The sequence below is a fragment of the Anomaloglossus baeobatrachus genome, chromosome 2 (assembly GCF_048569485.1).
Source record: "Anomaloglossus baeobatrachus isolate aAnoBae1 chromosome 2, aAnoBae1.hap1, whole genome shotgun sequence".
Lineage (NCBI taxonomy): Eukaryota > Metazoa > Chordata > Amphibia > Anura > Aromobatidae > Anomaloglossus > Anomaloglossus baeobatrachus.
In genome coordinates, this window is record NC_134354.1 from 477037282 (window position 1) to 477054026 (window position 16745).

Genomic DNA, 16745 nt, shown 5'->3' on the forward strand with positions numbered 1-16745 from the left:
AAAGGTTGAAAAATTCAAGGCCCCTGAATACTTTCGCAAGGCACTGCAATAATTAACAGAGGTAATAGTGGCTATACAGCTCAGGAACATGAAATCTATGCAGAGATAAGATCTAGGACACTGCACTTAAGCTGGTGTCACACACAGCGACAACGACAACGACGTCGCTGCTACGTCACCATTTTCTGTGACGTTGCAGCGACGTCCCGTCGCTGTCGCTGTGTGTGACATCCAGCAACGACCTGGCCCCTGCTGTGAGGTCGCCGGTCGTTGCTGAATGTCCAGCTTCATTTTTTCGTCGTCACTCTCCCGCTGTGACACACACATCGCTGTGTGTGACAGCGAGAGAGCGACGAAATGAAGCGAGCAGGAGCCGGCGTCTGGCAGCTGCGGTAAGCTGTAACCAGCGTAAACATCGGGTAACCAAGGGAAGTCCTTTCCCTGGTTACCCGATGTTTACGCTGGTTACCAGCCTCCGCTCTTGCTGCCAGCGCCGGCTCCTGCACTGTGACATGTGGCTGCAGTATGCATCGGGTAATTAACCCGATGTATACTGTAGCAAAGAGAGCAAGGAGCCAGCGCTAAGCAGTGCGCGCGGCTCCCTGCTCTCTGCACTGTGACATGTAGCTGCAGCACACATCGGGTTAATTAACCCGATGTGTACTGTACCTAGGAGAGCAAGGAGCCAGCGCTAAGCGCGGCTCCCTGCTCTCTGAACATGTAACACAGCGACGTTATGATCGCTGCTTCTGCTGTGTTTGACAGCTAAGCAGCGATCATAACAGTGACTTACAAGGTCGCTGTTACGTCACCGAAAATGGTGACGTAACAGCGACGTCGTTGTCACTGTCGTTTAGTGTGAACCCAGCTTTACACTATAACATTAGTACATTCACAACAGATTCTCCCAGCTAAACCAGTGCAGAGTACTCTCATTCTTCAGGATTGGGGGGGGGGATGTCGCATCAAAATTTAACCCCTTCAGCCCGGCGCACTTTCCGTTTTTTGTTTTTTGCTCCCCTTCTTCCGAGAGCCGTAACTTTTTTATTTTTCCGTCAATCTTGCCATATGAGGGCTTGTTTTTTGCGGGACGAGTTGTACGTTTAAATGAAACGATACGTTTTACTATATGGTGTACTGGAAAACAGCAAAAAAAATTCCAAGTGTGGAAAAACTGCAAAAAAAGTGTGATTGTACAATAGTTTTTGGGATGTTTTATTCACGGTGTTCACTATATGGTAAAACTGATGTGTGGGTATGATGCCTGAGGTCGGTGCGACTTTGTAGACACCAAACATGTATAGGTTTACTTGTATCTAAGGGTTTAACCCCTTAACGACCGCGGGCAGTAAAATTACGTCCTAAATGACAATGTTACTGCCCGCGGTCCTCCGGCGGCAGCATGCCGCGATCGGCACACATCTCAGCTGATTTTCACAGCTGAGATGTGTGCCTGCTAGGCACGAGCAGAATCGTTATCTGCTCGTGCCGATTAACCCCTTATATGGCGCTGTCAATATGTGACAGCGCCATTATAAGCGCGATCGCGGTAAAGTTTTACTTACCGCCCGATACCGGAAGTCACGTGACGCGATCACGTGACTTCCGATAGTTGTCATGGTAGCACAGGGTCATTTGATGACTCCTGTACTACTCCTGACTTGCTTTCACTTTCGCTGTGCCCGGAGCACAGCAAGAGAAAGAGAGCGTATCTGCTGTTTATAGCCTTGTAGCTGTGATCAGCAGATACTGCAGAGCGATTGGAATGCTGATCGCAATAGCCCCCTAGGGGGACTAGTAAAATAATAATAAAAAAAAAAAGTTAAAAAAAGTTTTAAAAAATTAAAAAAAAAAAAAAACCTAAAAGTTCAAATCACCCCCCATTCGCCCCATTGAAAATTAAAGGGTTAAAAAAATAAAAAATATACACACATTTGGTATCGCCGCGTTCAGAAACGCCCGATCTATCAAAATATAAAATCAATTAATCTGATCAGTATACGGCGTAGCGGCAAAAAAATTCCAAACGCCAAAACGACTTATTTTGTTGCCACAACTTTTGCGCAAAATGCAATAAGAGGCGATCAAAACGTAGCATCTGCGCAAAAATGGTACCGTTAAAAATGTCAGCTCGAGACGCAAAAAATAAGCCGTCACTGAGCCATAGATCCCGAAAAATGAGAACGCTACGGGTCACAGAATATGGCGTAAAACGTGCGCCACTTTTTTCGGACAAACTTCCGATTTTTTTTAACCCCTTATATAAAAGTAAACCTATACATGTTTGGTGTCTACGAACTCGCACTGACCTGAGGCATCACACGCACACATCAGTTTTACCATATAGTGAACACAGTGAATAAAATATCTCAAAAACCATAGTGCTATCGCACTTTTTTTGCAATTTTTCTGCATTTGGAATTTTTTTGCCGTTTTCCAGTACACTATATGGTAAACCTGATGGTTTCATTTAAAAGTACAACTCGTCCCGAAAAAAATGAGCCCTCACATGACCATATTGACTGAAAAATAAAAAAAATATGTCTCTCAGAAAAATGGCGAAAAAAAAACGGAAAGCGAAAAATCGGCCAGTCGTGAAGGGGTTAAAAGAAATTCACAAGCTTGTCCAATAAAAGTGGCGTACGTTTTGCCCATTTTCCGAAACCCGTACAGTTCTAATTTTTTGGGATCTATGGCTCAGTGACGGCTTATTTTTTGCGTCTCGTGCTGACGTTTCTAATGGTACCATTTTTGCGCAGATGCTACGTTTTGATCGCCTGTTATTGCATTTTGCGTAAAACTTGCGGCGACCAAAAAAACGTAGTTTTGGAGTTTGGTAAACGGCGTAGTGGCAAAAAAATTCCAATCAGATTAATTGATTTTATATTTTGATAGATCGGGCATTTCTGAACGCGGCGATACCAAATATGTGTATATTTATTTTTTAACCCTTTAATTTTCAATGGGGGTAAAGGGGGTGATTTGAACTTAAGTTTTTTTTTATTTTTAAAACTTTTTTTTTCACTTTTTTTTATTTTACTAGTCTCCCTAGGGGGCTATAGCGATCAGCAATCCGATCGCTCTTATCTATCTGCTGATCACAGCTAAACAGCTGTAAACAGCAGATACACTCACTTCCTGTTTCACTCTGCTCCAAACCGAGGGAAAACGAAAGTGAAACATCATAGGTGCAGGCGTAATCACATGACCCTGTGCTACGATGGCAACCACCGAAAGTCACGTGATCACACACGTGACTTCCGGTGGGGGCGGCGGTAAGTGAAAATTTTCACCGCGCGTATGTACATCTTGCTGCCAGACTTTGGCAGCGAGATGTAAGGGGTTAATGTTACGGGTGGAATGCGATTCCACTCGTAACATGCAGGCACACATGTCAGCTGTTGAAAACAGCTGATATGTGTGCCGATCAACGCCGCCTGCCCGCGGCAGGGGGCGGGGCTTAACGCGACACGCTCCATGACGGATATATCCGTCCATGGTCGAGAAGGGGTTAAAGTCACTTTATAAGATGAGACAAACACTATTATCTCTCTACTATATCTGCCAGTCATAACGAACAAGGGCATATATTTTATTTTTAGATTTTTGTCCAACCTCACTTGTTGGCAGTGTCAGACTGGAGCAGCAGGGGCCCACCAGTAACACTGACTCTGAGGGCCCTCTGATCAACTACATGCAAATATTATATCCACAAATTGACCTATTCTTCTATATAATAATATACTGGGTAGTTTGTAAAATAAAGGCTTAGACTCTTCTTTTGTCTATACATAGTGAAACAAGTGTACTATGCCAACTACTGATTATGTTGGGGGGGGGGGGATGATGTACTACTGCAAAGGGGCCCACCAGAGGATTCTCCGGTTCTCCTATGGGGCAGTCCAAGCCTGCTTGTTGGGGATGGGGGTAGAAGTGCAGAAACCTCAACCAGTCACTCTAAAATCCACTCCGTAGCACGTTATCATTCAGGCTAATAGACAGTATATGAACCTGTATACTATTCTAGGAGCCTGTGCACACTGCATGCTTGTTGAGCAGCTCAATGCTTCTACCTGCTGAACAGCACACTACAGTGCAGATTTTCAAATTAGGAATGCCCTCCAATATAATAGACATGTTAACAGTATTTTTTATCAATTAAAATGCAAAAGTGAATGAACAAAAGTGAAATCTAAATCAAAATATTAGGATTGACTGCCCTTTGCTTTCAAGACAGCAAAGAATTAAAGGAGTTTTCCCACGAACAACGATAATTTTAAAAAGTTGATTTTAATCAATAGATCTTAGAATAATAAGAATTTATATAATTGGATGTGTTTTATCAAAATGTTCCTGTGCGAAGATAATCTTCTATATGTGTCCCTGCTATGTACTGTGTAATGCTGTGTCTGACCCTACAGAATATGGTCTGATCATACCACATCTTCTGGCCAGCGAGGAAACAAAAGAGTATTCAGTAGACATCACAGCATCGGATCGTACCCGATTCTTTTTGTGAGGTAATCATGTCCCTGCCTGTTTCCTGTTTTTAAAAGAAGGGAATTTTGTTTACTTACCGTAAATTCCTTTTCTTCTAGCTCCTATTGGGAGACCCAGACAATTGGGTGTATAGCTTCTGCCTCCGGAGGCCACACAAAGTATTACACTCAAAAGTGTAACCCCTCCCCTCTGCCTATACACCCTCCCGTGCCTCACGGGCTCCTCAGTTTTGGTGCAAGAGCAGGAAGGAGGAAACTTATAAATTGGTCTAGGGTAAATTCAATCCGAAGGATGTTCGGAGAACTGAAGACCATAACCCAAAAGAACAACCAGCCCGAAGGGAACAGGGGCGGGTGCTGGGTCTCCCAATAGGAGCTAGAAGAAAAGGAATTTACGGTAAGTAAACAAAATTCCCTTCTTCTTTGTCGCTCCATTGGGAAACCCAGACAATTGGGACGTCCAAAAGCAGTCCCTGGGTGGGTAAAAGAATACCTCGATAATAGAGCCGACATGGCTCCCTCTTACAGGTGGGCAACCGCCGCATGAAGGACTCGCCTACCTAGACTGGCGTCTGCCGAAGCATAGGTATGCACCTGATAATGTTTCGTGAAAGTGTGCAGGCTAGACCAGGTAGCTGCCTGACACAACTGCTGAGCCGTAGCCCGGTGCCGCAATGCCCAGGACGCAACCACGGCTCTGGTAGAATGGGCTTTCAGCCCCGAAGGAAGCGGAAGCCCCGAAGTACGGTAAGCTTCAAGAATCGGTTCCTTGATCCACCGAGCCAAGGTTGACTTGGAAGCCTGCGAACCCTTACGCTGAACGGCGACAAGTACAAAGAGTGCATCTGAACGGCGCAGGGGCGCTGTGCGAGACACGTAGTACCGGAGTGCTCTCACTAGATCTAATGAGTGCAAATCCTTTTCACATCGGTGAATTGGATTAGGGCAAAAAGAAGGTAAGGTGATATCCTGATTGGATGAAAAGGAGATACCACCTTAGGGAGAAATTCCGGAACAGGACGCAGAACCACCTTATCCTGGTGAAAAACCAGGAAGGGGGCTTTGCATGACAGCGCTGCAAGATCCGACACTCTTCGGAGTGATGTAACTGCCACTAGAAATGCCACCTTCTGCGAAAGACGTGATAAGGAGACATCCCGCAGCGGCTCGAAAGGTGGTTTCTGAAGAGCCGTTAGCACCCTGTAAAGGTCCCAGGGCTCTAGTGGGCGCTTGTAAGGTGGGACTATGTGGCATACTCCTTCCAGGAACGTGCGGACCTGCGGGAGCCTGGCCAGGCGCCTTTGAAAAAATACTGAGAGCGCCGATACTTGTCCCTTGAGAGAGCTTAGTGACAATCCTTTGTCCATTCCAGGAAGGAAGGAAATAAAAATGGGTAAGGCAAAAGGCCAGGGAGTAAACCCATTCACAAAGCACCAGGACAAGAATATCCGCCAAGTCCTGTAATAGATCTTGGCGGACGTCGGTTTCCTGGCCTGTCTCATAGTGGCAATGACATCCTGAGATAACCCTGACGATGCTAGGAGCCAGGACTCAATGGCCACACAGTCAGGTTGAGGGCCGCAGAATTCAGATGGAAAAACGGCCCTTGTGACAGCAAGTCTGTGCGGTCTGGAAGGGCCCACGGTTGACCCACCGTGAGATGCCACAGATCCGGGTACCACGACCGCCTTGGCCAGTCTGGAGCGACGAGAATGGCGCGGCGGCAGTTGGACCCGATCTTGCGTAATACTCTGGGTAGCATCGCCAGAGGAGGAAACACATAAGGCAGTTGAAACTGCGACCAATCCTGTACTTATGCATCCGCCGCCAGAGCTCTGTGAACTGCGGAGATGGTGGATGCTGTGGCTTCCACCCACTGCAGAATTCGCCGTACTTCCTGGAAGGCTTGACGACTGCGAGTGCCGCCCTGGTGATTGATGTAGGCGACTGCAGTGGCGTTGTCCGACTGGATACAGATCTGCCTGCCCTCCAGCCACCGATGGAACGCCAATAGGGCTAGATACACTGCCCTTATCTGCAGAACATTGATCTGAAGGGAAGACTCCCTCGGAGTCCAGGTCCCCTGAGCCCTGTGGTGGAGAAACACCGCTCCCCACCCTGACAGGCTCGCGTCCGTGGTGACCACAGCCCAGGTTGGGGGCAGGAAGGATTTTCCCTGCGATAGAGAAGTGGAAGAAGCCACCACTGAAGAGACGTCTTGGTTACCAGGGAAAGAGAGACATTCTTGTCGAGGGAAGTCGATCTCTTGTCCCACTTGTGGAGAATGTCCCATTGGAGTGGGCGTAGATGAAATTGCGCGAAGGGCACTGCCTCCATCGCTGCCACCATCTTCCCTAGGAAGTGCATGAGGCGCCTCATGTAGGACCGCCACAACGGATGCCATGACTTTGATGAAAACCCGTGGGGCTGTCGCCAAGCCGAAGGCAATGCCACGAACTAAAGGTGTTCGTCCCCTATGGCGAAACGCAAGAAGCGTTGATGTTCGGGTGCGATCGGCAAATGGAGATAAGCATCTTTGATGTCGATCGATGCGAGAAAGTCTCCCTGTGACATCGAAGCGATGACCGAGCGGAGAGATTCCATCCTGAACCGTCTGGTGCTCACATGTCTGTTGAGCAGTTTGAGGTCCAGAACAGGACGGAATGAACCGTCCTTCATTGGCACCACGAACAAGTTGGAGTAAAAGCCGCGCCCCTGTTCCTGAGGGGGGACGGGAATCACAACTCCTTCTGTCTTCAGAGCGGCCACTGCCTGAAGAAGTGCGTCGGCCCGAGCAGGGGGGGGTGGGAGGTTGTGAAGAAACGAGTTGGAGGACGAGAGATGAACTCTATCCTGTAACCGTGAGACAGAATGTCTCTCACCCATCGGTCTTGAACATGTGGCCACCAGGTGTCGCAAAAGCGGGAGAGCCTGCCACCGACCGAGGATGCGGTTCGGGGATGCCAAGAATCATGAGGAGGCCGCCTTGGAGGCAGTGCCTCCGGCAGCCTTTTGGGGGCGTGACTTAGACCGCCACGCGTAGGAGTTCCTCTGACCTTTCTCCGGCCTATTGGACGAAGAGGATTGGGACTTGGCGGAGGGGCGAAAGGACCGAAACCTCGATTGTATCTTACGTTGCTGAGGTCGCTTCGGTCTGGACTGGGGTAAGGAGGAGTCTTTTCCCTCTCATCCAATCGTTCTCCAAACAATCGGTCGCCAGAAAACGGCAAACCGGTTAGGAATCTCTTGGAAGCCGAGTCTGCCTTCCATTCGCGCAGCCACATGGCTCTGCGAACTGCCACAGAATTAGCGGATGCGACCGCTGTACGGCTAGCAGAGTCTAGGACTGCCTTCATGGCGTATGAAGAAAACGCCGACGCCTGAGAAGTCAAAGACGCAACCTGCGGAGCAGAAGTACGTGTGACCGCATTAATCTCGGTTAGACAAGCCGAGATAGCTTGGAGTGCCCACACGGCTGCAAAAGCCGGGGCAAAGGACGCGCCCGTGGCTTCATAGATGGATTTCACCAGGAGCTCTATCTGCCTGTCAGTGGCATCTTTTAGCGATGAGCCATCTGCAACCGAAACCACAGATCTAGCCGCCAATCTAGAGACTGGAGGATCCACCTTGGGACACTGAGCCCAACCCTTAACTACGTCAGAGGGGAAGGGGTAACGTGTGTCAGCAAGGCGCTTAGTAAAGCGCTTGTCCGGAACCGCTCTGGGTTTCTGGACAGCATCCTTGAAGTTAGAGTGGTCGAAAGACGCACTCCGTGTACGTTTGGGGAACCGAAACTGGTGTTTCTCCTGCTGAGAAGTCGACTCCTCTATAGGTGGAGGCGGGGGAGATAGATCTAACACCTGGTTGATGGACGAGATAAGATCATTTACTAAGGCGTCCCCTTCAGGTGTATCAAGGTTGAGGGCAACGTCATGGTCAGAGCCCTGAGCTGCGACCTCCGCCTCGTCCTCCAGCCGGGAACCTGAGCAGCGTGATGAAGCTGATGATTCCAAGCGGGCCCGCTTAGCTGGTCTGGGGCTGTGGACCGTGGAGGAGTCCTCCACGTGAAACCTAGAGCCCACTCCGGGAGCGCGCTGCGGCGTGGACCGAGAGGGACCTGGAGGCGCCGATCCAACAGTGTCCTGGATCTGTGTAAGGACCGGTCTGGACTGCAAGGCTTCTAGCAGCTTGGCAGACCATTTGTCCATAGACTTAGCCATGGATTGTGAAAGTGACTCAAAGAGCTTCTCAGCAAACACTGCAAACTCTGTCCCTGCCGCCTGGACAGTGGTAGCATGGGGGTCTACCTGAGCCGAGGGGCCCACAAGTGGTCCCGGCTCCGGCTGAGTCAGTGTAACAGGGGTCGAGCATTGCTCACAGTGAGGGTAGGTGGAACCCGCAGGTAACATGGCCCCACAAGAGGTACAGGTCGCAAGGAAACCCTGTGCCTTAGCGCTCTTGCTCCTTGTGGACGACATGCTGTTGTGTCCCAGGAGAGTGATCACAGAGGGTATAAGGGAAGAGTATACAGCCCGGCCGAACAGAGATCTATATATATATATAAAGATATATAACACGTATCTATTCAGGCAACCCAGGGGGACCAGCACCGGATGACCGGTGTGGCTTACCGACCGCTAAAAAGCGGCGTGTGTGTCCTCCAGATTCCCTGCTCCAGGTCTCCCAGCGGTGAAGAGCTCTTTCTTGATGATTCTCCAGCGCAGAATGTCTGAAAAAAATGGCTGCTGGAGCTCTCAGAGGGGGAGTGGAGCGGTGGGCGGCACCAGGAAAAAGTGCGGGAATCTGGGGTCCCTATTGTGATCAAAGAGGGGGGAGGAAGCATACAGGATGCTCCGGCCCTCACTGCCGACGTCAGGACGGCTGTCCCGCCCCTACCCTGACAGACAGGTCCGGGGGCGGGAGTCTTGCCAGTAGGCCGCAACTGAAGCCGGGGACTAAATTTATGACCGCGGCCGACAAGCAGGCGCGGTCGGCGCGGAAGTCCCCCGGCTTTCACGGATCAGCAGCCGCTGTGTGTCCCAAGCAGCGTCCGGTCGGCTGTCCCGCCCCTACCCTGACAGACAGGTCCGGGGGCGAGATTTTGCAAGTAGGCCGCAACTGAAGCCGGGGACTAAATTTATGACCGCGGCCGACAAACAGGCGCGGTCGGCGCGGAAGTCCCCCGGCTTTCACGGCCTTGCAGCCCTTGCAGCGTCCGGGTGCCAGGCGCTCCATGAACCGTCCCCATGGGGACACAGAGTACCTGACAGATGCAGGGCCCGGTCCCTGATAAAGAAAATACTCCGGTCCGGCAGATTCCACACAGGGGCTGCGGAGGGAGCACGGTCCCAGTACCTGGATGACCGCTCAGGATCCCACTTCTCCCAGAGCCCCCAAGGGATGGTGAAGGAAATACGACATGTGGCTCCAGCCACTGGACCCGCAATGGGTACCTCAACCTTAACAGCACCGCCGACGTAGTGGGGTGAGAAGGGAGCATGCCGGGGGCCCCGTGGGAGCCCTCTTTTCTTCCAACCGATAACATCAGCAGCTGCTGCTGACTAAAATGGGAATGCATGAGTGGATGTGTGCCTCCTTCCACACAAAGCATAAAACTGAGGAGCCCGTGAGGCACGGGAGGGTGTATAGGCAGAGGGGAGGGGTTACACTTTTGAGTGTAATACTTTGTGTGGCCTCCGGAGGCAGAAGCTATACACCCAATTGTCTGGGTCTCCCAATGGAGCGACAAAGAAAAATATTTTACCTCATAGAAAGAATAATTTGTGATCACATGCTGTATAGTGTGAGTGTATTAATATACCGTATTTTTCGAAGAAGCACCCTGGTTTTAGAGGAGGAAAATAGGAAAATGAAATTTTAAGCAAAAAATGTGGTCATGACACACTGTTATGGGTCGAGGGACTGCTGTTGACACTTATGGGGGTAATGTCTCCAAATTCTCTTCAAAGGTACCCTATCCTGGTAATGATCCTCCTGCTTTGTATATTATCCCCATCCTGGTATAGCCCTCATCATGGTAAATACCGCCATCCTGATTAATACCGCCATCCTGATTAATACCGCCATCCTGATTAATACCGCCATCCTGATTAATACCGCCATCCTGATTAATACCGCCATCCTGATTAATACCGCCATCCTGATTAATACCGCCATCCTGATTAATACCGCCATCCTGATTAATACCGCCATCCTGATTAATACCGCCATCCTGATTAATACCGCCATCCTGATTAATACCGCCATCCTGATTAATACCGCCATCCTGATTAATACCGCCATCCTGGTATGTGCTCCCATCCTGCTATATACCCCCATCCTGGTATATGCAAAGAGGAGGGGAGCCAGCACTGCCTATGAATGGCATGCAATAATGAAAAATTAAAAAGTGTAAAATTCACAAATTCATTCCTACTGTAACAATTCAATGAGATTTTTTGCAAATGATTGATCAAGGATTTGAGCACCCCTGCCCAGTCACGGCAAATCTCTATAGGGGGGTCCCTACCGCTATATTATAAATTATTATCGTACCATACAGTCTCATCATATCATAGGCAGGACCATATAAGAAACACCACCTACCTGAGACATGTCTGAACTGCTCCCATGCTGCAGGACTGACAACTGCGAATAAAGGCAGCCCAGGTGCCAGTGTGTGTGGCAGTACCACACACACCAGCACAATGTCAGGACTGGCCCTCACAGTGCCAGACCAGCAAACATGGATGACGGCGGAACAGGCTCAGGCAAGTGGTGCTTAAATAATGATGCCTGTGGAACAGGGGGTGGTGGCTGTGTGTGAACAAGCACCAAACTGAATTTTAGACGGCAACAGAAGGAATTTGCAAACCACACTGGGCGTGTACGGCAAGGTGGCGGTCAACCACCGACCAGTTAAACGCTGGTCTGGCACTGTGAGGGCCAGTCCTGTCATTGTGCTGGTGTGTGTGGTTTTGCCACACACACTGGCACCTGGGCTGCCTTTATTTGCGGTTGTCAGTCCTGGCAGCATGGGAGCGGTTCAGACATGTCTCGTATGTGTTGTTTTCATATGGTCCTGCTCATTATATGAGACCTTATGGTACAATAATAATTTATAATATAGCGTTAGGGACCCCCCTATAGAAATTTGCCGTGTCGGGGCAGGGGGGCTCAAATCATTGATCAATCATTTGCAAAAAATCTCATTGAATTGTTACAGTAGGAATGAATTTGTGAATATTACACTTTTTATTTCTTCATTGTTGCATGCCATTCATAAGAAGTGCTGGCTCCCCTCCTTTTTCATCCTGGTATATGACCTGCATTCTGTGGCACACATAAAAACAAACATTTATACTCACCTTTCCTCACTCCACGCAGCATTGCATGTCTTCGTGTCTGTGCCAGCAGCAGCACCGCTGACCTGTGTAGAGCCGTGCGCAGAGGGATGACGTCATCGCAGTGCGCTTCGCTCTCCACACACATCAGCAGGCAGGCAGACATGAGGTCATCACGATGCTGCAGGGAACGGTGACCGGTGAGTATACTTATTCACTGCTCCCCGCGCTGGGGGCAGTGAATATAGCCACATGTTCACTCGAGGCTGTAGGAGCCAGGGATGATCACGCGGGTTGGCTGTTTAGTATGCGCGCACCCCCCACCCATCATCCCGTCCAACTCTCAGCGCCGGCTTCAGGGCTGAGAGATGATGGGCGTTGGGATGCAGTGCATATGAAATGAGGCTAATGAGCGGGCCCACGTGGTCACGGTAGGCGCTGCTACAGCCTGCTCATGCTGCCGATGACCCACTCCACCACCCCTACATACCCCTTCCCTGCAGCCATAGGACTATAAGACACCCCCCCCCACTTTCACCCAAATATTGGGGAAACAAAATGCGCATTATAGTGCGAAAAATACGGTACTCATTTACTGCCAGTTTACTCTGGGATCCAGGCCTTCAGCTCTGCTTCTTCAAAACTCTCCAAGTCACACTGCGCTCTGCTTGACCTGAAAGTCGCTTTAACAATATAAGTGTATGTAGGGTCAGAATGATGCTCCATGAACTTACATTGTAAGAGACTTCCGACCCACGCATAGAGCGAGCCATTTAGTCAGAATTGCGGTGAAGTCACTGAGAAGGAGCAGAATGGCGCTGGATTCTGGAGAAAGCACCAGGTAGATGAATCTAATAAGAAACACACACTTCACACATATACACAAATGTAATTAAAGTCTTCACGCGATGGATTCATGAAGTAAGAAAACCAGTCACATTGTAAACCATTTTCCAGTCTGTGGTAGGCTTCGAAAACCATGTGATTGACGGGGGTAGGGGGGATATAAGTCTGCTGTACAGCCAATGTCAGAGCCAGTAACTTGAATTTACGGCCTGGAGATTATAATAGTATATAAATCGAACAAGCCACAGTTGGTATTCGTAACAGCCACTTATCCCTTTAAGATGCCGCTATAATGGTGGAATATGTTGGGAGGCTAACAGGATATATATCCTCCTGCTATACTTATATACTTTCTGGAAATGTAGACATGAACAGAAAGATCCTTACACAGTCCAACAAGCTCAGCACTTTGGACAATTCGAACACAAAAAAAACTAAATTTACCAAAATAAATGAGTGCTGACATTTTTCACACACAGAGTTTATCATCTATTTGTTATGTACTGATATAAACCGGTTTTTAGTTTTTGTAGACGTAAAGGTTCGCTTCTGTACATGATCATTGACCGGCCATCTGCTCTGCTCACTTATCAGCAGAAAAACAAAAGGAGGACAAACGACCAAACGCCCAGATAATTTTTATATAAAGAGTTTATTTTAGAAAAGTGCACATGTAAAGGGTGAAACAGGAATGATACAGGACTTAAAAGCCCCAAACAAGGTCACAGAACCCACATATATATAGCTGCTAGACATGCTAAATAATAAGGCACCTTTACTATGGAAATATCAGGAGCGTCCACTAGATGTCACTAGAGCACCCCGTGCCATAGCCCTGCGTGTACATATAACATAACTGGGAAGATTCCCACCATAATCAGAACAAACAGTATATATACTCACTGTGGAGCCACACGAAGGGACGCTGGGTGCCAAATAGGAAGGAGGGGGGGACCGTGACCCACCCAACGGCCGTTTCCGCAACTCGAGGTTGCCTTCGTCAGGGCTATGGCACGGGGTGGTCTAGTGACATCTAGTGGACGCTCCTGATATTTCCATAGTAAAGGTGCCTTATTATTTAGAATGTCTAGCAGCTATATATATGTGGGTTCTGTGACCTTGTTTGGGGCTTTTAAGTCCTGTATCATTCCTGTTTCACCCTTTACATGTGCACTTTTCTAAAATAAACTCTTTATATAAAAATTATCTGGGCGTTTGGTCATTTGTTCTCCTTTTGTTTTTCTGTTAAATATTGCGACTAGCCCTTAATAGTCCATATCTGCACAGTGGTAGTTTTTTCACATATCCATTAATCCTATGTACTATCCATGTACTGGGCAGCAGTATACTATCTACCATGTGTAGTAGGTTGTTGGTAATTAATTATATGGTGTCACTTATCAGCAGTCCAGAGATCTGCTGAAAACGGCTGTCTGTGGAGGTCTCTCCCACTTATGAAAAACCGATCTCGCACTCACCTGATTAGTTGTCTCCTCAGTGTTCTGCTTCATGTAGTCCTCAAGTTCTTGTTTGTCCTTCAAGGTTTTGTCAAACTGGTCATTTGCTTGTCTCAGCATCAGTTGGAGCTTTTTTACCTGAAAAAAGAAATGCAGCCGTGTGATAAGAAATCATTTTCTACTTCAGATTGGTTATCTTCAGTGATGCCCTTTATGCCTGAAAGGAGATTACACAGGACCCATCCCCATGATGAGAAATCTTTGTGCAGTGGATTTTCCCTCCCGTGTAGCGGGGTGTAATTCGCTCTGAATCCACGTACAGGACTAAGGGCCTCGGCCATGTTTGCAGTTTAGTTGTGAGCGCACAAGAACTCACTTGATCCCGAGTTTCTGCCTCTTGCGTCTGGATCCCTTGCAGCTGCTTTTCGTAATTGGAGCACATATCGCAGCGTCTTCCCAGTTTGTTTCCCGCTGTTTGCACCTGAAACACATTGCAGAAGACTGTTGACATGTGAAAATGGAAAACAGGTTCCAGATTGCATCAGCTGTCACAACAAACAGCAAAGATTTCATCCCATAGCTCCTGGAATGAAATAAGGACAAGGCAGACAATATTACACAGCCTGTGCTTCACCCAGCAAAATACATGAGCCAAAATGCTCACATGCCAGCAAAAGCATCATGTCTGACACTACCTGACATATGCAATATCTAAAGGAAAAAGACAACCTAAATTAACTATATGTAGAAGGTAACTATCATTTCACAATTTTTTTACTTTTTAAATATTTTATAGGGACTGCAAAACGCTTCTGGTCAGAGGGAATCTGCGCACCCAGACCCTCACCGATTTATCTAAACATCGCTCTGAACTGAATGCCGCTTGCTTAAGCCCGTATACAGAGTTCCCCAACTTCAGTCCTCACGGCCCAACAACAGTGCCTGTTTTCAGGCGTTCCTTAGCAATGCACAGGTTTTGGGATCATCACCTGTGCTGGTAATTAAACTATCACCTCTACAATACTAAGGAAATCCTGAAAACAGGCACGCTGGTGGCTCCTGAGGACTGGAGTTAGGGCCGTTTCACACATCCGGCTTTTTGCCGGATTCGGCACACTCCAGTACAATGGCAGCGCGACAAGCTCCGGTCACATGCTGTCATGTGACCGGAGCATGTGACCTGGAAGTTGCCGCGCTGTCATTGTACTGTATCACACTTTACTGGAGTGTGCTGAATCCCGAAAAGCCAGATGTGTGAAACCAGCCTTAGGGAATCCTACACAGATTAGTGTTTCAGCCATTGGTCTATACATCCTTCATACCTTAGCGGAGTTTAGAGTGATCGCAATCTCACGACCGGAAAAACACAGTTTTATATTTACGTTATATGCACATACACACCTTATGCAATGATAATTATAATTTATATGGGTTTATAATTTATATGGGTTGCCCACTATTTAACTTAAAAAATATATATATATATATATTTTTGAAATGGGACTTAGTGGTGCTTAAATTAAAAACCTATACTTATCCTGCGGCTTCTTCATGCGGGTGGCAGTGTCTCCCATCACTCAGGTGAGCGATGCAGCCAGCCAGCAGACGCTTATTGGGTGCAGGGGTCACATTTTATATCAGGTAGAAGAGAAAAGCCACACTGCCATGTCTTCTGACTTAGCCTTATACTGTTGTATGAACCTGGCCTATGTGCCCACGGGAGCTTGCTTCTGCGGATTTTGCCGCGGAAAACCTGCGGATTTATCTGGATTTTCCAGATAAAAATTCACATGTCCCATAGGATAACATGGGGAGTGTCTGTACTTGCTGAAACCTGCGGAGTGTCTGTGTCCACGTTGCAGAATGTGCTGCTGCGGAATATACTGTGGATATCCCACAGCCGCACATAACTGCATGTCAATTATTCCTGCGGCATTACCTGCGGAAATCCCCTGCCTTGGTCCCATACTTACCTGCATTGATAGCAGACACCCGGTCATTTTTCCTCAGTGCACAGGAGCAGGAAGGAGGAGGTGGGCGGGGCCTGCACGAGCTGCAGTCATGTGACAGCCGGGGCTAGTTCAGGCCCGCCCACCTTCTCCTTCACACAGTGTAAACACGGCTGGAGACGGAGAGAAGTGCTGCGTGATGGAGGTAAGTATGAACTCCCGATCACTCAGCACTTGTTCTGTATTGAGGATGCAGTGCTGAAGCCATGGTACTGTATCCTCAATGCAGAATGCCAGCACCATAACCGCAGGACAATCCGCAAATAAACCGCAGCATGGAAACAGACAAAGTTGTGCTGCGGTTTTCTGGGAGCTCCTGCGGAATGTCCTGCGGATATAACCGCAGGACACTCTCCCCGTGGGCACATAGCCTAAGGCTACATGCGCACACTGCTTCTTTTTGTGTTCACAAACTGCAGCCAAAACTGCACGTTGTCAGAGAGAGCCTGGAAATGTCACAAAAAATGCTTGTAATGTAGGTGCGTTTTTGCTGCGTTTTTCACAACATGCGTTTTTGCTGCGTTTTTGTCACAAATGTTGACAAACGCAGGAAGAATGAACATGCTGCATTTTTGACAAAAAACGCTGACA

The 16745-nt window shown here is 48.3% G+C and overlaps 1 protein-coding gene across 1 annotated transcript in view; it reads right to left on the minus strand.

Annotated features, from left to right (window-relative positions):
- The window catches only part of RABEP1 (rabaptin, RAB GTPase binding effector protein 1), a 111276-nt gene that overhangs the window by 19738 nt on the left and 74793 nt on the right, over positions 1–16745 (minus strand). Inside the window, exons 10-11 of the mRNA XM_075336386.1 lie at positions 14522–14626; positions 14167–14283 (exon numbers count right to left, since the gene is read on the minus strand). Coding sequence (XP_075192501.1) covers positions 14167–14283; positions 14522–14626 — 222 coding nt within the window. The remainder of the gene's footprint in view (positions 1–14166; positions 14284–14521; positions 14627–16745) is intronic.